The sequence below is a fragment of the Typopeltis vanoorti genome, chromosome 2 (genome assembly GCF_054136105.1).
Source record: "Typopeltis vanoorti isolate ZY-2024b chromosome 2, IOZ_Tvanoo_1.0, whole genome shotgun sequence".
In the NCBI taxonomy this organism is placed as follows: Eukaryota; Metazoa; Arthropoda; class Arachnida; order Uropygi; family Thelyphonidae; genus Typopeltis; species Typopeltis vanoorti.
The window spans coordinates 46,477,088-46,499,552 of NC_143550.1; the positions used below are offsets into that span (position 1 = coordinate 46,477,088).

Below are 22,465 nucleotides of genomic sequence, written 5' to 3' on the forward strand. Positions count from 1 at the left end.
CACACACAGCATTTTCTATCATTTATGAAATAATACGCTGTAGCCATACGAGCAATAATATAAATACTTTTAAGTATTAAGTTAAATACTTTTAAGTGTTGATATTATAATAGAAATTTCGTCATAGTATTAAGCTATAAAATAAATAATAATTTTATGCATAAATCACCATCGATCATGGAACCGTTACCATAGTCGCCTATATCCGATTTTATCTTTTCTCTCTCTCTCTCTCTCTTATTTTGTAGTAATTTCAATTGTATACGATATGTGTGTGGATGAATTTCTTAAAACCATGAAACAGTAAATTTTCCAAAGCATTTTCTATGAACATATGCACTGAAATATTGTTTAATGGAATGTTCACCCCTTCGAGTGCAAAATAATGTACGCGGTTATCTCCATATTAAACTACGTTTTATGCAAATTCACAATTACTGTACCGTACGAACATGCCTACCTTCCTTTGATCTTTCATGTTTAAAGTACTTGACGAAAGAACTTGCAAAATATAATTATCGAAGTGACTTTGTGATTTTTTTTAATATCTTTAGAAAACCCACATATTCAATGAACGCTGATGAGAAAGAATGCAAAGTATTATTTTAAAAAGTGAATATTGCTGGGTTTAATTTAGAGAACTTTTCTATGATTATAGTAATAGTAGCTTTGAAAATAAGTTATGTGGAAACTGTAGATTTAGATGAATATTATTTCTTGGAAAAGCCATCATCCTTAGAAATAAAGTGCTTCGCTGCTACTCTTGAGTAGCAAGTAATGCATTTTCATTTTAAAAAGTACAGTATAAATTCAAGTGATTTGTTCCTTCATCTCAATTAGTTTAGTTTACTTTTTTTTATTCTACCATTACAAAAACAGCTGGTATATTTAGAAGTGGTCCGGCACTTGATTTTCACTTTAGAATGTATTTGCTTAAATCTTTCCCTGTTAATAATGTACACAAAATAGTGCTAGACTGTTTTATAGAGCGACTTTTATAAAGACTATTTATAGACACTTTAGGACTGAAATCGTTTGTGCTAGCAAGTAGAAATTAAATACATATACAAATTAGAAATTAGTAAACTTTGCTAAAGTATGGTTCGAATATATACTTTTTGGTATTATCATGATATTTAGAGAAAAGTTTGTTTTGGAATTGTCTTAATATTTATTTCAAATAAAGTAGATAACTCTTTCTTAGTTGAACGTGTTTTACGTGTACAAAGCAGCTATTCGACTCTGTGCACTAATCCCACAAGAAATTCAAAAAAATAATAATAATAGATTTATGAGAAAGAAGAAAAAAACATCAATGAAACCAGAGACGAAATTACACCAAAAAAAGAAACAGTAACCAAAAGATAAAAGAGAATTGTTTAGAAGCAGAACACGTAATTGGATAGAAATGCACCAAACTTGGAAACTGTATAATAACGAGATTTGTGGAAAACGTTGATAAACATACAGTGGAATTCTATCGAGATTATTTGCAATGGACTTTGAAAATTACTTCTTAAAAGTGAACATTTTGTTATTGCTAAGCTAGATTTCAGATCAACAATACATTCTTTTAAAGCTGGATATTCTAAACAGTACAAGTCGATTTTAAGGGTATTCGTTTTTCATTTCTACCTACAGATTTTCCTCCCTTATGCACCTGAACTAATTAGAAGCACAATGTATTGTCAAATAAGTTAACAAATGAAGAAATCGAGACCAATTTACATTGTAATTCCTCAGTTATATCGCATTACCTTTAATTAATAAAGATATTATAAAAGAGGATATATTATTATGTAATGTTGTAGTTATAATTCGTATAATTCAAAGAATTATACGAATAATTATAAACGAATTTATATAAAAAAAATTGTTTATATAAATATATATTGTTTAAAAAGATAATAATATAAAATAAAAGCAAAATTTCCTGGATATTTTAAGGATTATCCAAAATTAAATGACTTAAAGAGTAATTAATTTTTACTAATTCAATATCATCCCCAGCAGATGATCAAGAAAAATCTTGGGTTATCAGTCGGTTTGATTAAAAAAAACTCACGACTTATTATGATGACCTGTTGATTAAGGATTTAAAACGGCAACGTCTTTTAAGTAAAACAATACCAAGGCAACTCATGGCGAAACTTATATTCTCGTAGACTGCCCAATCTTTTAAACTTTCAAAAAGACGAACAGTAGACGGTTATTATTCTTTCTTTGAATGAACTGGGAATGAATTTTATAAATTTCTGGCTCCGGAGATAATAAATTGCGTAACATACCTTTCCGAAGTATGTGATATGTTTTTAAGATTGATATTGATAACATTTTGATAAGATATTGATAAGCCAGCAAAGGTTGGTCGATTGATACAGCTTCTGTATCAATCGACCAACAAACTTCTACAAATCATTAACTTTGTGATTTTGTATGAATTTCACCAATCAAGGATGTAAATCTATGTATATTAGAGTCTTGGTTGGGTAAACTTTGATAATCCAGTTCTGGTGCTAAACATACGAAATATGGTACTGTTTAAAGTCACTTCTGGACTCAATGTTGAGTTGTAGTCTTACAATGGGAAAAGAAAATTGTCTACCACCTAAACACAAATATCCATGCTCAAAATGGGATTTGAACCCACCGAATGTTGATTTTGAAGCGGCGAAAATGATATGCACTTTACCAATTAGGCTTATAAATTGTTTATAGAGATTAAAGGATTTTGAAAATAACAAGAGATACTATTTTTACAGCAAGCTACTCTTTAGTTTCAATTTTCTAAAAAAAAAGAAACTTGGAGACAAAATGAATTGTGATATCGGAGTTTCAACCAAGCTGGAGGGTACCCAGTTCGCGTTAGAGTGAACGGATTACATGGGTAACTGGAAAGAGATTGGTGGAGCTTGAAATATTCAGAGTCGATACTAAAATAGATAAAAATATCTTTGCATGAATTTTACAAAGATAATCCATTTCGAAATTTTGCAAAATTACAGATACAAAATAAATGGAAAAAGAAGAATCGGAAGATCAAGAAAGAGATGGCATCAGACCGGAACAGGCCACTTGGCTAAATTCCATGTTAGGAAGAAGAAGAAGAAGAAGAAGAAGAAGAAGGAAAAATTTCGAAAACTTTGCAATAGTTTTCGATGCGCCCCCTCATGGTAACCTTATGTGGGTCAGATGAAAAAACAAAACCGGAACGAGGAGATCTCCCCGCCCCTAAGGTTATTACGGAACAATACTCGTAAATATTAATTGAATTAAATTAAAACTATATAAATACAAATATAAATAATTTTTAAGCATGCAAGATTTAGAGAAAAATTTCGTATGTGTATGCATATCTCGCTCATTGCTAAGAGCTGCATGGAATCTTCTCCTTAGATACTTTCCAAGGAAACATTAAAGTGACAAAAACAAAGAAAAAGATAACTCTACATTTGAGGAATATTAGCTTGTCAAGTATATGCCATTTGGCAGAAGATACAATGTTAAGAAGAAGATAATCTGATCCTAAAATGTTTAAAACAGGATTAAGTTCTTAAATTAACAAGACGTAAGGGGGAAAAAATTCTTACATCCTGTCAATTAAATGTCATTCATCAGACGATACAGTATTAAGAGAAAGAAATTTCAATCCCTAAATGTTCAAAGGGATTAAATTCTGTTCAAATTAAAAATAAAGAAACATCTTACTGTGTTGCTAACAGCATCTCATTTACATCCGAACAATGAGGATTAGCCATCACAATCAACGCAACTTTATAGGTCCCCATTAATTCTCTGAAAGGTAGGCAGGTAGGCAGTACAACTAAAACGAATAGATTGTTCCAGAAAGATGTACCATATTTTACCGTCCTGCAATAACACGGGTGGATTCTAAAAACATATCCGCACCCCGCAGCGGTCTCATTAACAACAGCTAACGAACAATGCCTGCTAGTTTCCCAAGTAATTTTGTTCTGTCATTCAAACAGGCGTGTATTGAACCGGTGAATAATTAAAGCAGTCGACACCACATTGCACAAGTTCTTAGTTTAGGCTGTAAGGTTTTGTTGCTTGGCCTTCCGACTATTGTGTCCATAATTATTTCTTAAATTCTAATCACTCGAGGATAGAGGAGGAAACCGAATATTAAAACCTGCTAAGAAAGGCGTGGAGCTAGTAATTAGCGTTCTTTTCTTTCAAATGCTGAGACTCGAAGTAATGAAGTCTAATAATAAGTGTTTGTTAATGACTATTCTTTTTCTCTCTACAGGATACTAAGATTTATTGGCAAACCCAGTTTTCTCTTCTATATAAAAATGATTCACCAAACGGAAAGTGTTGAAGACAATGAAAAAAAATGAATCTGCATAAAATAAACGAATACGTAATAAGTTTTCTATTAATGAATAATCACATAAATGAAATATTTGAAGTGTTACGCAAGTACAAATTGAAGAATGTCAAGATGGTGAATTAAGAAATGCATGGTTCACGACTTTGTTGTCGCAATAGGAACAAGAAGAGCAACTCATTACAGTTCGAAAGAAAGAAATAATTAAATGAAGAGACCACCTGGGACTGATAATGTACAGCAAGATTTTAATTTTCATACAAGTAGTGGCAGATATCTCATTTCCATTGCTGTTCGATTCATAAACACAAATTAGATCTAAAATGAATTCTGTCTGACTCTATCTGTCAAGATGTGATCCGAAATTTCTCGGATTGGTGTAGCAGATTGGAATCGCACTGTTCTAGGAATCGTTGAACAAGCGCAAATATAAAGTATCAGTGGGACTACTCGGCTATATGTATAAGGCACACCACTCATTCGCTGAAATAAAATATATACATTTTGTTTACTTGTTTACGTTCTATTTAATATTTAATACGTTAAAGCAGTGGTTCCCAAAGTGTGCGCCACGGCGCCTTGGGGAGCCGCGGCTTCCTCACAGGGGCGCCGCGATTACAAAATTTTCATAAATTTATAATGAAAAGTGATAGGACGCGACATCTATCGGTGCAAACCAGTAACTCACTTAGTAATAACTGTTTGCAGAAGCATCTACAAATGGTTACTAGATGGCGCTATACAATAATTAAGATTCTCGATTGTTTTAGTAATTTCTCGAACTTTCTCGGTACTTTGTGTTCGTATACAAATAGCTGTCGGTTTCGAGCGGTCTTAGTGTTGAATTAGTTTTCGGAGATTGTATCAACTCAATATTGTTGTGATTTAGTCAAGTGAAGTTTTTGAAGTATTTCTTCTCGTATGTATTTTTAAAAATGGAACGGTTTTTACTAAACAGTAATAAGCGTTGTGAGAGAGAAAATAAAGAAGGCACACCGTCAAATAGTGGCAAGAGTGTGAAGAAGCGTAAATATCGAAAATATGATGACAGTTATTTGGACTTTGGTTTTACGTCGCCAGAAGCCAATGGCGAAGGGAGGCCGCAGTGTGTACTATGTATGACAGTTTGGGCACCAGAGTGCATGCTACCAAGTAAGTTGAAACGCCTTCAGAAACCAGTCATCCCAGCATGGTTAGTACATCTCGTGACTACTTTACCAGAAATTTAATAGAGTTAAATCAACAAAAAGGTAGTTTTCATAAGCAGGGGTTAATACTAAGTAATGCTTTGCTAGCATCTTACAAGGTGGCACATAGAATTGCAAAATATAAGAAGCCTCATACCATCACAGAAGAACTCATTCTACAGGCTGCTGTAGATATGGTGAACATTATGATCGGTGAGCCTGCCAGGAAGCTGCTTTCAAAAGTGCCTTTGTTCAATAACACCATCAGTCGCAGAATACAGCACATAGCGGAGGACCTCAATGATCAATTAATTGAAACAATAAAAGGGAAGGACTTTGGGTTGCAGCTGGATGAGGCCACAGATAATAATAATAATGATGCTTACTTGATTTGCTATGTACGGTTTATAGATGGCAATAACATTGTAGGAGACCTTCTCTTTTGTAAAAGTATCACTGCTGGTGCTAAGGCTCAAGACTTGTTCGAGATACTTGATACTTTTATATCCGAAAATAATTTGAAGTAGACTAAGTGCGTTGATGTCTGTACTGATGGTGCTTGTTCTATGTCCGGCTGTTATGGAGGATTGCAGGCACTTATTCGAAGCAAAGCCGCTGATGCACTGTGAATCCATTGCGTTATTCACAGGGAAGCACTCGCGTCAAAATATCTGAGTCCTACATTGAACCAGGTCTTAGAATATGTAGTGAATGTAGTAAACTTTATAAAAATTCGGCCGTTGAAGGCAAGGTTTTTCAAAAACTATGTGAGGATATGGGATCCAAGCACACGTCTTTGTTGTACTGCAGAGCTTCGCGATAGCTCTCTCGTGATAATATTTTGTCCAGTACGTTTGAACTGTGACAGGAAATTTATATTTTTCTTAAAGAAGACCACAAGTATACCGAAAATTTTGTCAATGAAGATTGTTTGGTAAAACTAGCATACTTATGTGATATTTTTGAAAAGATGAATGCTCTGAATCTCTCCTTGCAGGGATGCAACATGCACCTTTTAAACTCGATTGAGAAAATTTCAGCTTTTATAAAAAAAATAAAAATAATAATAAAACTATGGAAAAGAAAAATGAATGAAGACAGAGGCAAAGAATGTTTCCCCTTGTTGCAATAGTTTTTGACCTCCAATGGAGTTGATTTTTCTCGAGGTATGGAATCCATTTTTGAAGAACAGTTATCACAGCTTATCATCTGGTTTGAGAAATATTTTTAAAATGATAATATCGATAAAGTTGCATGGATTCAAGATTCATTTAATGCCAGTGCTCCATTTACTGCTGCATAAGAAGAGAATCTTATTGAGTTGTCTTGCTACAATACGTTGAAAACTAAATTTAGCAGCATGGAATTAACCGAATTTTGGATATCAGTAAAATATGAATATCCCCCTTCTGAGTGAAAAATCTCAGAGAATTTTAATTCCACTTTGTGCGAAGCTGGATTTTCGGCGGTTTCTGTGATAAAAACTAAGTATATCGCGCGAAATTCAATGTGGAGAAGGAAATGAGGGTGGCTGTCTCCAGTTTGATTCCAAGATTTAAGAAAATGTGCGGTGATCAACTGCTTCATCCATCCCACTAATGATAATTAATTGAATTTGTTCAATTACTTTTTTTATCTTAAATACGTATTTTATTTATTTTTTACCTAACCCTTTAATTTAAAAAATTATTCGCTATTTCGCAAAGTGTACTTGGAATTTGACATAAGGCGCCTTGGAAAAACCTAGATTCAGCAAGGGCGCCGAGAATCGAAAAAGTTTGGGAACCTCTGCGTTAGAGTATTATGGTTTTCGTTAGTGATTAGCTGGGGGAAAATAATAAATTACTCAACCCGAAAAACTTGAGAGATAATAAATATAAATCATAAATCACAAAAGTACACTTTCTCAGATAACGCTTTTAGCCTCTCTCTCTCTCTCTCTCTCTCTCTCTCTCTCTCTCTCTCTCTCTCTCTCTCTTTCTCTCTCTCTCTCTCTCTGTCAGATTCAATTAGCAGATTTTCTGATAATGATCAGCGTCACCACAATAATCATTCAAATTCCACGTTGTGTGTAAGATCAGTGGTTTCTCGTCATCTTCCGTACGAAGGATGATAGATCCAATCCATTCTAAATTTCGAGTTCTGTTGCGATCAAGCCTTCGACGTTCCTAGAAAGCTAATATATAATAGTATAATATAGTATATGGCACATATAGCAAATTTCTGTACTTATACTTATCATTTATCCTGAACCGGAGATTATTTTACATACTTCCGTACAGACTAAAGCTCGTGGCCTCTGTCATACTCATAATAGTGAAGAATTTCAAAACATCTATATCATATCAGAGACAGTTGTAAAGAATTAAGGAGAAAGAAGGAATCAGTTGATGTATTTAATGGCTGGAAGTTGTAGTCTTTGGGAAAGACAGAATGCGGAAGATTTTCAAACAGCAGAGCTAGTTGAAATGACACGGAAGAAAAGGAGGTTGGATCGGTATCAAGCTGGAGAGTAAAGGTATGTTGACCAGCAGCAGTGGTTTTACAGTTTGGGTAGAAAGTGAAGGACCTAGGCCACCATTTAAATGGAACATCGTCCATTAAAATACGTATAAACGAAGCATAAAGTGGAAACAGCAAACCTCATATGATAGTAATTGAAGTGAACCTATGAAACAGAAGGGATCATCAGTTGAATTGACCTTTTCTGGATAACATGAAGCATTGTTAGAAAGGTGTTTATGCTCTACCCTAAATGCGAGAAGGGTATTCTGAGCTTGAGCGGATTTGAGATTTATATAATATTAGTAATAACACATGAATATTACTTTGCTTTAACTTTTGATACTGTCTTGGATTTTTTTTTTTCGCGAAAACAATGAAAATGCGAATCTGATTTATAAAACAATAGGTCTCAGACTACAATAGGTCTCAGACCACAGTACTTAGTGTGTGTGTGTGTATGTGTGTGTGATTTTTACGAATAATTTTGTCTCATTTTATCACCAAAATGGGCACAATTGTTACTGAGTGGAAGATCTGAGTTCAAATCCCGTCTGCATTGATTAACTGTCATGATTTTATTCTAAATGTAAGTTTGTCGGTTTTGTGCGAAGATGATTAACCTAAGAATGCATATTTTCGCCGCATCTCTATATTTATAAGAAGGAAAAACAAAGGAAAATTTATGGTTTTTGTAAAACAAAATTCATTTTTTTGATGTAAGAATTCCTTCGCATCTTTGCATGGAAACGTCTTAGATACAGTTATTAAAATATTTTATGGGATGAACTAAAGATCATCTGAAGACAATTCATGTTGTTGTGTCTAATATTATATCGAATCAAATCAAACTTAGAGAAACTATAGCTGAAAATGGAAACGATACTTCATGACTACCAGATTAACAATCTTACCAGATGATATCATTAAGGAATGCGATATGCATGAGCGAACAAAGAATTATTTTTCAGAAAACTACAGAAGATTACCGCTTATGAAATGAACTGGAGATCTTATGGACGTAGGGATTATAAAAGAACCCACATGTCAGTTCCATTGCGGATTTAAAGAGACACATTTTCTTACCTTGCATTGCTTCGATTAATTCCTATAAAATGAAGTGAATTTATAAAATCTAAAGAACAGAAACTCAACTGCGTATTTAACACATGCGCGCGCGCGCACACAAAAACTGTCTATGACAGGAAAAACAACTTATTTAATAAACAAAAGGCAAAACAATAGAGTCACATTAGGACGACAAACAGGTGATATGCAATTGCGATCGTGTTGGGGAAAGAAAATAAAAAACTCTTCTACCGTCTACGTAAGCATAACGCATTTTTCTCTTCAAATATATGTAGCTTTATTTTCGTTTTTCAAACTAAAACAAATTGATTTCTATTATTGTGCCGTGATGTTTAAACTATTTAATGTGTTTTTTTTATTTTTTATCTTAATTTATTTATAATACAAAAACTTGGAAAAAATATGCCATTAGAACTCCGAGTTTTAATCTGAGTTGATTAAATATTACGACTTCTGATATGCATATTATGAAAAGAATTTGTAATATCTATTATAGAATCCAATTCTACAAAATTTGGATCGAGGGAGACTTTTAAAAAAATAACGAATTGTCTTTTTGGAGCAAACGTTTTGCTAAATGTTTTGTTCCCAAATTTGAATTTTTGAAATTTCTCTTATAATCCCTACGTTTATGATCCCTACGTCAATAAGTTATGAAGCAAAACTAAGACCAGCAATATAACCAGAAAAAAGGCCATAAAAATCACATCTTAGGCTAAAGTTCAAATAAATGAATGTTGGATCATTTTTTCTTCCTTTGTACCATACTCTGAATGCATCTTCTAAAAACAATAGGTCTCAGACAACGATGCATCTTCATTCCTATCGAATAGCCAGGATTTTGTTTCAGCCAAAGAAAACTGAAATGAAAGTTTGGATTTTATGGTTTATTCGCTGTAAAATCTCTAGTTCATCTCGCATAAAGAAATCCATATATAATTCAAAGTAAAAAACATCATAAGAATTATTGGCACACACACACGCAGAGAATGCAATAAACTTGGAGAATAAATGAGTAAGAGAGAGACTATAGAATGAAAAAGAATCCAGTAGATGAAGGTTAGAGTTGAGACAGCGATATATTGATCCAAGGAAGTGTACTTAGAAACACCGCCATGGAATAAAGCACGAGAGAAGTTTTACAATAGAATATCTACATCGTTCAGACCTTTACAGCGCGTTCTACGCAGCGTCCTCGGTTTTAATTCACATCACGCTTCGCAAACTGTTGCAATTGAGGATAATGAACACCTCTTAGTGTGCTCAGCTGAGCTGGCAGAGAGGCAATTTGATCTGTCAGCAGGAGTTCCAAATATCGGATGAAGTAATCACTGGAGTTAGGGTTGAGATGAATGAATTTCAGCTGCAGTCAAAGAAATGTTATAATGCAGGATTTCTCTGTTTATATCCTCACTTCCCACCCTTTCAACACTTTATTTTTACGAGCACAGGTATGTCGGCAGACATAAACTGACGCAAAGCGAAAGGTTATGAAGAAAACCAAAGCCAAGATCTATAAAGACATAAGGTCACACAAAATCTGCCTCTGTCGGTGGAGAAATGGGATGGGAGATTAATCCGATTAAGGACGAGCAAATGCCAGACACCTTTCACTATAGCTGAGCGTGGAGGATGTAGTAAAGATTAAATTTGATTACCCACCGCCCCGAGTGATGAGTTTGGTTCCCTCTACACAAGGACTGTTCACACACACACACACACACACACACACACACACACACACACACACACACACACACACACACACACACACACACACACACACACACACACACACACACACACACACACACACACACACACACACACACACACACACACACAGAGAGAGAGAGATGCAAAGATCGATGTTTGCCTTGCAGTCTTGGTCTCTAGAGATGGCGCTGCTTCTTTCTTTTATATAAAAATTCTGGAATTCTTTAAAGTCAAAAAAATTTCAATATGTTTACGTTAACAGAAAAGAGGAATGTGAAATCATCAAAAATGTTCTTATCTCATGCATCCTTACTTTTCTCTTTTGCTTCCTCGATTTCATCAGTAGCCTTCTATTACCGGCTCCTCACATTTAATAGATTAGATATGTTAGTTCTGTGTTTTCTGTGTTCTGCCATCCGTTGCCAAAAATATTCTTAGTTTATTATAGAACAAAACCACAGATATATGAATGTCAGAGAATCATTGTGGATTACAAAATATGTCGAAAAATTATTCTATCAGAAAGTGGTTCCTTTTAAACTGCACATTTTATTACAAAGTATTTTTGTAAAAGAAAGAACAGTATTAAAATTTCTTAACTATGAAAAGAAAAGCGAACCGTTCGGTTTACGATACATATATGACATTCTGGAGAAGAGTACTTATGTGTCTGGACAGTACTTTACGTAAATGGTATACAATGATAATAAGGATCATAATAATCATAATATAGAGTATATTCTTCTTAGAGTTCAGATGTGAACTCTTATGTTTCCTTCTCTTAATCAAACTTACTCGTTTAAATCAATTTACAAGCTGTATTGCGATATCTGGAATTCAAACAGACAGAGATTATCATTTTTGTTTAAAAAAAATCACTTTTTTCGGTGGTTAAAAAAAACAAGTACTTTATACATAATTCGGTGGTTAAAAAAAACAAATACTTTATACATAATTTAGTGTACATCTTTCTAAAACTAACTCCTTAATACAAATACAACTTCTGAAAACTTTCTTGAAATGAGAGGCTTCATTTCTTTAACATTTTGTTTATCCCGTGTTAACCGAATGTCCAGTTTTGATCACTGTATTATTGAATTTCAAAAAATAAAATCGAAATTAAATTTTTAGGCCAGGATCGCATCTTTTGATTACAGCTGCATATACTAAAGGGAGTTTGTGACTTTAGGCTATAGAATTTAGGTACTATTGTATATTACGAATCGTTTCATATAAATGAAGTTAGGTTTTTGTTGTTTTAAAAAGTATTTCTTCTAAATATAAAGTTTGCAAGGGGGGAGGGAAGGGTTACCGAAATGATATTCATTTTTTGATTGAAATAACACAAAAAGACAACTAAGGTCATGTGACCGGTATGTTGGGTCTGTTAATAGCTTATATTATCTGATATTGTCGCGTGTTTCGAAGGAAGAAACCTGTCACCTTTATATGATACCTGTTAAGCACTTAAGCTGAAAACCCATTATAAGGATTCTGTCCTCATTCCATGAGTAATATCCACTTGACGATTTATTCCTTGAGCTTTTTTCAATCAGTATGTTAAATCATGTGAAACAGACCTGTGATAAGACCACTTTCTAACTATTCATAAATTCGTTTATTTTTTTTTCTTGTATACTTTACTGTAGTTACATGGTGTAGCTTTACTTCGGTAGAGTTCCATTCCTAATTTAAAATTAAACAGCTTTATTTCTGTCGTTTTATATCAAGAAAGAAATAAAATAAATGCAAACATCGATAAACAGAACGTATAACATCAACAACAGAATGTGCTGGCTAAAGGAAGCGGAAATTTGAAGGCACAAATCATAATACGATACAGTGTACAAAAATATTAACTTAGAAACAATTTGATTGATGCACTGTTAATATAGAATTAAAAAGAAAGTTTAAAACAGTTCGAATATTTAAAATAGTTGGAAAATAAAATAATCAAACACTGGATGAGCGAATACATTTTAAGCCTACTATTCGACATCATACAACGTAAGTAAAATTTAAGGACTAATTGGTAACATCATTATTTTTCCCTTTCTGCATTTCGTTTGCTTACACTACTGTGCAAGCAAACATAATGACATGCCATAATTGATAAGTAGCTAGCACGAATGTTTTACGACTTTCATGTCTATAAGCTGCAAATTTATGAAAACTATATATTCAATTAAAAAATCGCAATTACAAGTTGCGATATAAATAAATAAAATAAATCCACTAACGCCTTTTATTCCTTATATGGAATAGGTCAGGTTGTTTCAGCCTTATCTAACTTTTGAAGATTTAAAGGGAAGTTCAATCTCCATCTCCACTGGTAACCAATCAACGATAGCTGGCCCAAGACTATTACTAATTATAAGCATGCGGTGAAGAAAGGCAAGACAAATGCCGCCATCTTGTGGTCCCTAACCCTAACGCCATATATTATTGTCTGATATGGTTTTATAGTCGTTTTTTTAATTTTGAGTTTCCAAGAGAATGTAAACCGATTAACTCAAGAACAGGTCAAAGAAGGTCAGAAAACGTTCCTCTAGATTTAAACTAACGAAAACTTTCTTCGGGTGGCCTATAGGAGCAAACGATACTTTCACAGGTCTACACAGGCCTTCAATGGCGATATTTTTTTCAATAATAAGTTCCTGAATATCTTATGTATCTATGAATGCTTCTAAAAAATTTCAGATATTCAGAATGACGTGTAAATTCCTATCATATGGATTCAGCCATTTTAAAAAATTCGAGTGTTGAGATTTTTACCGCTGCGATTAGATCCTCTATAAACATATCAAATTCCAACTTTACCAAGCACCTTGGAAATTTAGAAATATACACAGATATGAAGATGAAGGCGTTTATTTACATACTCTCTCAAGACATCTGCAATTTCATCAGATTTGCTTCCGGAACGTTTCCGAACCTGTTTGAATCAATATTTGACATAACCAGGATTTATATGGTCCAATACGCTCTTAATGGATGTCTTGAAGAAATGTGCTTACTAAATGCAGATTTCTACTTGATAACATTTTTGTGTCTTAAAAAAAGACAAAAAGTACCATTTGATGTTATCTTCGTAAGATTTCGTTCATAAATATTTCTGTGAATGTTGATAATGACTTTTATATCATTGGTTACTTAATTTAAACGATTATTATTTAAATAGTATTCTGTATTACCGGAAGGTCCTCTAAAGAAAGACTACAGCGAATGAAACAAAGTCGTAATCAATCTGTCTTTTGTATATACTGTCTCAATTAGAGAAGATTTTGTTATCAAAATGATTGAATTTTGCTTTAGCTTTTTATAATATCCACAAAGTAGACATTATAGTCAATATAGCCCACATGACCACAACATCGTGGTCATTAAAGTGGATAAAGAAAATGCCTCAGTGGTCATGGACTCTGAAGAATAAAACACCAAAATGCATAACCTACTATATGACAACAAATTCTACGTCCTACGGGATCTGGAGTCTACTATAATTTGATTTAAAAAAAAAAAAAACAGATGGACTACTAGCTGGGAGAAATTAAAAAAAAAAAACGCATTACTTCAAAACATCTATCCATTCCAAGGATTTACGGAGTCATGAAGATTCATAAACTAGCGAAGTCTTTAAAACCATTATAGATACCAGGGATTCATCTAGTTTCAATCTAGCCAAATATTTATCTCTCCAGGTGATACCACGCTGTAAAAACAAAAACGTTCCTCAGAAACTGCTTAAGTGAACGAAGGAAACAGTAAAACAACCATTTTTACCAGGAGTTTCCCCAGTCCTTAGGATACTTCAGGAGCAAACTTTGTTTGCTTACACTTGGTCTTTGTTTGCTTACCAAGCGAAAAAACTTCCAACATCCAAATCACCTGATGCAACGTTGGATATTAACACACCGTTCACAAATGCCCTCAGATGAGAAACCTTAGAGCTACGTTTAATAGGCTACATCCTCATATAAATTTACCCTTGAACTTAAAAACTGCACGTTTCTTGATATTCAACTAGATGAGGATAAAAGATTCATTGTACGGTAGATTCCGCCATACTTTCTCTCACTACCAGTTAAAGAAGATAGAATAATCAAAACAATAAAGCCTATAATATTTCCAGTAACATACTGTAGAGAAAATAAATAAAAAACTTGGTTACCTCACCCATACTCATTGACATTGTCTTGCGTCAAACAATGTCAACATGAATTTAAAACCAGAGGAATCGATAAACAAGACTTCGAAGGTGCAGTTATCATCCGCAATATTGCGGACAAAATCTCTCAGTTACTTCAAAGTCGTGACATAAAAGTGGCTTTCACTCCATTGTATAATATCTTCAGTTTCTTACAGTCTCCGTTATCTCCTCATGCCCCTCTTCCATTTAAGAAACTGGAGGTCTATACATTTCATTGTGCTTGCTGCATTTGCTATTGATCACATATCAGAGATATTTGATCCACATGTCAGAGCAGTATAACGATGTCAAAAAAAAAAAAAAATCGAGATTAGCATTGCATACAACCAGTGTCAACCATACTACAACAAAACACAGAAATGCCTTACATCGAACATAATTGTTTTTGTGAGGAAATTTATGAGACACTTCCGAAGCGATGCTGACAGTTACTCGGTACAAACAGAACTAGGACGTTATCCCGCGCTAAGTTCGGTCTTCATTCATCCAAAATGTCACATTTATTGACATTGGCTATGATATGCATTACGTTGTAGAATACAATTATACTAGCTAAGACATCTCCGCTCAACGTTCATTATTTTAATGTGCATTCATTGTGTTCTTTTTATTATTTACTGTGATACGGTATAAGTTTCTAGTTAACGCTTCTGAAGAAATTTATCTGATTTGCTTACGAAACTAGTCGAGATTTTTAGTTAATAAAGTATATTATCTCGCCTCTGTGTTCATTAAACCAGAAATTCAATCGACAAAAATCGAAAACTATTATTTTGGATTTTATTTATAAAATAATAATAATAATAATAATAACAATCACGTGTATATATATACATATATAATATAATACATATAATATATAAATACATATATATATAATAGTGTGTGTATATATATATATAATCAATAATAGTAATCAATACCAAACCACCTCTTTAGAGCCTTATATAATATATATCAAGATAATAAAATATCTGTGAAGTACAATAATTCAACATCAAGCTGGAAACCAATAAATAGAGGAGTATGTCAGGGTTGCCCTCTCTCACCAGTTTTATTTAATATATACAGAGATAAAATCATAAAAGAATGGAATATAACTACTGAAGGAGGATTCAAGATAAACCATAACAACAGATTAGTTACTCTTTGCTGATGACCAAATAATACTTGAAAACAATGAAGATGAACTACAAAAAATCATTATGTAGTCTAAATTTGATAAAAACATATGGTATGGAAATATCAACCAACAAAACAAGTCATGGCCTTCAAAGGTGCTAATCCAATAAGAAACAAAATAGTAATAAACAACAAAATAATAGAGCAAGTAAATACATTCAAATATTTGGGTTGCGCAATGTCATATGAAAATGAAGCTCATATAGAACCAAAGGTATCAAACTTTTTAAAAGTAACAGGCATTATAAATAAAATTTTTAAACCCAATTATGTACAAAAACACAGACGAATAAGAATCTACGATACAGTAGCTAAACCAACCTTACTTTATGGCAGTGAGATATGGACAATAAAAAAAAAAGCAGATGAAAGAAGAATTGACTCATCCGAAATTAAATTTCTGCGCAGAACTGAAGGAGTCACAATAATGGACAAAATGAAAAGCAACGAAATCAGAAAAAAACTTGGAATTACAACCTCCCTAAACGAAACAGTTATTTGCTGTAGAGAAAAATGGAAAGAACACACACTAAGAATGAATAGAAGCAGAATACCTCAACAAATTCTAAGTTACCACCCAAAAGGTACTCGATGCAGAGAAAGATCCTTAAAAAGATGGAATTGAGTCCGGAACAGGCCACTTGGCCTATAAGCCTGGAAAGGAAGAAGAAGAAGACAATCGATAGTACTTACATGCTCTTATGACCAGCAATTTACCCAGATTGGTTATCGTAACCATAATTTTTCGGATAAGGTTGTTACTCGTTTAATATGTTTATGGGGATTAAAAAAAAACTAGTTTGTGAAAGGGAAAACATTCACCTCCATATGAGACCGTCTAACTAACTTCATTTGAAAAGCTCAGATGAAGGTTGTTTGCGTTCTACATGAGATTCGAATCTAGGTCTTCGCGAAACCGACTGAACTACAGAGAGTCTCGAATTTTCTTTACACTTGTTTTGATTTGTTTTTATATTTGTATCTTTATCCTTATCTAAAATCGAAAATTAGTGTAAAATATAATGCTTTGCTTCATTAATGTAGCACTGTCGAATGAAATAAATACGGAAATAGTAAAGAAGGAAAAATTCCGTTTCAAATTCTTATAAGAACCATAAATAACAAAGTGTTGTCCTAACTTCGATAAACATAAGAAGACCCTCAACTTTTCAAATAACGTGAATGTTTCTTGAACATCACGAAGAGAGTTTGTTGGCTCTTTTTTTTTTTTTTCCCCCTCTTCACTTTTCGCAAAAATCCTTGAAACTTTCTCCTACTAGTATGAGATGTTTCAGTGTGGAGCAAAACGTAGTCAAGCACTTTAACAGAAAAATATATAAAAATAAAAGCGAACGAAAGTTACGCGTGCGCGCACACACACACACACGCACGCCACAAAGGACGACCTTGAACCGTTGACCTTGATCCAAATCGCATCGATGCTCTCCACTAGTATATGTTCATAAACACGTGCAAAGCGAGAGGCGCGGGAGCGTGCGTGTATTGTATATGTTTCCTGGTTGCCAAGAGAACAGCGCACACGTACCGAGAAAATTCGTTTCCACTTAGCGTGAAAGCTAACATAATAGAATCGCAATATTACGGCAAGGACTGCATACCGGCAAGATACGGTGTAAACACAATAGCCGGTCGATTGTGTGTGTGTGTGTGTGTGTGTGTGTGAGAGAGAGAGAGAGAGAGAGAGAGAGAGAGAGAGATGAAATTCATATTAAGAATTTGCTTATAAGAAAAGAGTAGTTTATAAACCTTAGAAAGAAGAGAAAGAGAGAGAGAGAGAGAGAGAGAGAGAGAAGCACTATTTCTCATATTATATAGATTCTTATTTTCTAATATATTATAGCTAATCAATTTGTTTAAATAGGAATATTCATTTAATAATACCTGCTGCTGACTATTAACTATGATCTGAATATTATTATTATTAGTATTATTATTATTAAAATGAGAGGAGAATTAAAACCTTGCTCCAGAATCAATCCTACAAATACCTAAGAATTCTAGAAGCGGACAACAATGGTGTATTGTATTCAGAAGCCAAAAAGAAAGGATCTGAAAGGAGCCAAAAAAAGTTTAAATCCAAACTCAATGAAGGCAATGCTGGAACAAACAATCAATACGTGAACCACTCCTGTAATCAGATACACAGCAGGAATAATCGCGTGTACATAAGCCGATCTGAACGTACTTGATTGTAAAACAAGAAAATTATTGACAATGAATCGTGTCTTATATACATGCAGTGATGTAGATTGATTATACCTATCCAGGAGGACGTTGACGAGTCAAGTTGAACAATAAAAGAAATCATTAGATGATTATATCAAGTTAAGCAGATAAATAATGCTAATTGAAGCTCACAAAGAAAAAGTATTGACTCTCGTAGTATCAAAAAAGTGGAAAAATGATCAAAAGATTGGAAACGAAGCACCTTGTGTTCAATATATTTGAAAGAGAAATTGCAGGGGAATGTTGACTGTTCGTTGACTTGGTAATGGCTTCAGGATGACACCATCAAGGTAGAAACGTTACAGGCACGAACGACTCGATCCTAATAAACAGTTTTTATTCAGATGTAGATATTCGAAATACAGTATCCCTTTACTGACCGAGTGGTTTAACAATCTTTGTCAAAGAATTCCCGATTATTATTATTATTATTATTATTATTATTATTATTATTATTATTATTATTATTATTATTATTATTATTTATAGTTTATTAAAGTACTGTAGCAGTGTTCTCTTTGATAAAATTGGAAAGTTGACATAGCAAAGTTCTCCTGTACTTACATCGAAGACCTTCTACAAAGACAATGACTGTACTTTTACTGTTTCAATAACAGCGTATATATTCGAATACATTCACCGTTTATCTGGTTTTATGGTTACCATCGGGGAGGGGGGGGGGCTCTTGCATAGGCACTGCGGAACTGCAGCACCCCCAATTTTTCTCGATATATAAATATATTTATTAATTTATTTATATTTGCTTGTAATATTTAATTTTATCATCAAAAATCCTATACAATTCTCCTATTTTGTATAAAAAATAATAAAAATCCATCTTGCACTTAGGAGGGCGAAGGACTCTAGCAGCACAGTGTTTACCGCAGTGTTATGTTACTACGGCGCAAGCATATGCACGTCATAGTGAGATGAGGGCTATTAGAGTAATGCGGCACTGTCCATCGCCCGGTTCCACTGTTGTTTATATGCAGTTTGCGCCAGTAGTAAAGTGTTCGCAGTGCTTATCGTGTTTACTCTCTTTAAATATTTGGACATAGACACATCATTTGTTATAGTTTTTATTTTAGAACATTAATGGGGTTATGATAATGGATTTTATTTTTAACTAATTTTGAATTATACTAAACTGTATAATTTTATCGATAATAAACAATATTTTTTCATGTTTAATTTTTTTTAATTTTTACCATAATTTGATATTTTATCCAACCACGTATACACTGTACTTACAGTGTGTGTGTATGTATATTTCGAAAGTTGCAGCACCCCTCACGATTTCAAGACACGAGCCGCCACTGGTTACTATTATTCAAATTCGTTGAGTTGATTACTTTTACAAATGAGTGGAACGGAAAGAGAGTGTCGTTATCTATGAACAATAAATTAAAAGCTCTAGAAAGCAGTTAATTTATAAATATATATAAATAATAAATGTAAATAAGTATTTGTCAATTGAAATATAACAATCTAACGGCATAGATTATTTATCTTTCTTATTTTATTATTATTTATTTTTTTATTATTTATGCGTTAAATGTGCTTCTATTCGCGAAATCTGATTATAAAGTTCGTAAACTGTGTTTGTTTTTCTAAGATAATAGCACTTGTTTTTCCATTTTCATTTCATTCCCTCACGGTTGCATTCACAGGCTCCACTGAGAAGTCTGCATTCTCAACAACATTAATGAAAATACTTAAGAAAGTCTGTATTTTGATGAATTATTCTCGGTAAGGATACTTTCTCGAGTTCTTAGGATTTTTAGCAGAACTTCCTGGAAAGATAAAGCATAATGAGCGGAAGCATTGTCATGGTAGAGAAACTAATCACCAGTGCATCACTCTTACATCAGCGATAGCTATGTGTCTGTTTTCATGGACAAGATTCTTTCAAAGTTATAGTTTTCATCTGTTTTACATGTCGATAAACGTCCCCAACTTTCATTTTAAAAAACCTCACTCTAATTTTGTACTTGGAAAACCCAATGAAAGTTTTGAGTTTTGCTCATTATTTCTTTCTTGAAAGAAAGTGGTACCATCTCTAAGTTTCTGTGGAAGTGTTTCACAGTGAGAAGCAGATACAAAATGGGCTGTTCTTTGAATGTTGTCATTTCTGCTAGAACAGAAACAGATTTCGGATTTTGCATGGACTGTATTTGCTGCTTACAATTTTGTATTGTGAAATTGCAATTTCCGCTGAGCATTTTATTTTAATTCTACTTACCTACATGTATACTAGAGGTGGTTGGTATTAAGATAAAAATAGCAAAAATTAATTATTATATTTTCTAATATTAACATCGTCATTCTTCTTACATTTGCATCGCTCAGTAGAAAAAAATGTCGATTTTCCTGTTTTTTTTTTTTTTGGTTTTTTTTTGGCTTGGTCCAGGTAGGCTGGGAATCTGGGCATGTGTCCGAGAAACTTTAAGAATGCTGCTAAAAGTTTGTTTATGGCACTAGGCCAATAATATTATAACAGAAGTTGCATTGTTTTAGTGATCCAGCAAACTCTGAGATTACTGGATGTGAATTTTGCAAGTTTTTGGTTCGGTTTGTTTTTTGTTTCATATTCATAATAATTTTGTTTTTCATTTCGGTTTACTGTTTTCGGTTTTGGACATTGATTGAACTCATGAACATTGGTTTTAGTTCACTATTTTGGTTGAGTGCTGTGTGTTTTAATTGTTTTATTATTGTCTCTACGATATTTATTAATAGTATTGTGCGTTTTTAATCATATAAATAAACGAGATTCGTAGTGTTTTATGCATTTTGTGTAGCTGTAAAAATGGATACTCTCCAAAAAAAAAAAAAAGAATTCAAAAATATGTACTCTTTCTCAGCATACATCCACGACTTAAAACAAATTGCCAATGAGTATGGTGTCAGTTTGGATGCTGTTAATGTGATTTTAAAGAGGTTTAGGGAGACAGGTACCTTTTCTCCTGAATGAAAATGAAAACGTGGGCGAAAACGAAAAATTACACGTACTCAAGATTGTTTACCTTAGGAATAGCAAAATGAATCGAAGATTGTTTGCTGTAGACTTAAATAGACACTTGGAAGACTAGTGGGATTAATGTTTCTGACATGACAGTCCGTCGAAGGTTATTGGAAGCAAGGACTGCCCACATACCAAAAAGGAAATAACTGTTGACGAAGGCTATGCAGAAGACGAAGAGCGATTTTTATCTGTTTTGTTGTGGTTTTTTTTTCATCAGAAAATTAGAGTATTATAGTGTATTAGTGTAGATTTTTATGTTCTTAGAGTATTAGTATATTTATAATATTTTATTGTAATATTTATTGTGATATTTTCGGCATATCACCAACGCAACGAACAACGGCAGCAAAGACCCCATTGTCCAACGATTTGAAGTTGCGGGATATTATTCAGTGCAGTGTATGCGAAATGTATTCGTCGAGAAAATTAAAGAATATGTGAAAGGAAATTGAACCTGGAGGGAGAATATATTTAAGTGTTTTAAAAGTGAGTGTCTGTCAGGTGACGAGAACGCAACAAATACCCACGATTAATGATGTTAATAATGTCGAACCTGCAGCCGTGGAAATAGAGGAGAACGAAATGGATATCAATAAAGAAATAGCGCGCTTAAATGTTAAGGAGAAAATTATGTATGGAAACTCAATAATCAGTGGATAAAATCGTGTTTCCTGGGCAAAAAATTCACGATATTAGTGACACCATCCGGATGCAAAAAAGGTATGTCGAAGGAAATGATTACCTTGGTTGGTACCAATGATTTGAGAGGCGAGAAGTATTCTATGAGGGAGGATGTAAAGGACTTGTTGGAAGATGCAAAACTGAGAAGGTGAAGATTGTAAGTTTCCTACCATCTGTGATCTGTTTGACGGAAAGAAGGATTTGTACAATGCGGATGAACTACATCTGAATGGTTGTGATGTTAAATGTCTGAAGAGAGCGTTGTTCACCAAGCA

The 22,465-nt window shown here is 33.4% G+C and overlaps 2 protein-coding genes across 3 annotated transcripts in view; both read left to right on the forward strand.

Moving 5' to 3' along the window:
* The window catches only part of LOC150108980 (uncharacterized), a 180,162-nt gene that overhangs the window by 147,451 nt on the left and 10,246 nt on the right, over nt 1-22,465 (forward strand). The window lies entirely within an intron of this gene.
* On the forward strand, nt 5,541-6,065 carry LOC150108981 (protein ZBED8L-like). The gene has a single exon (XM_090401408.1). It carries the CDS (start codon nt 5,541-5,543, stop codon nt 6,063-6,065), a length of 525 nt encoding a protein of 174 aa, XP_090257534.1.

Coding starts and splice junctions, on each gene's coding strand:
- LOC150108981 (XM_090401408.1), top strand. CDS start 5,541: ATGGTTAGTACATCTCGTGACTACTTTACCAGAAATTTAATAGAGTTA.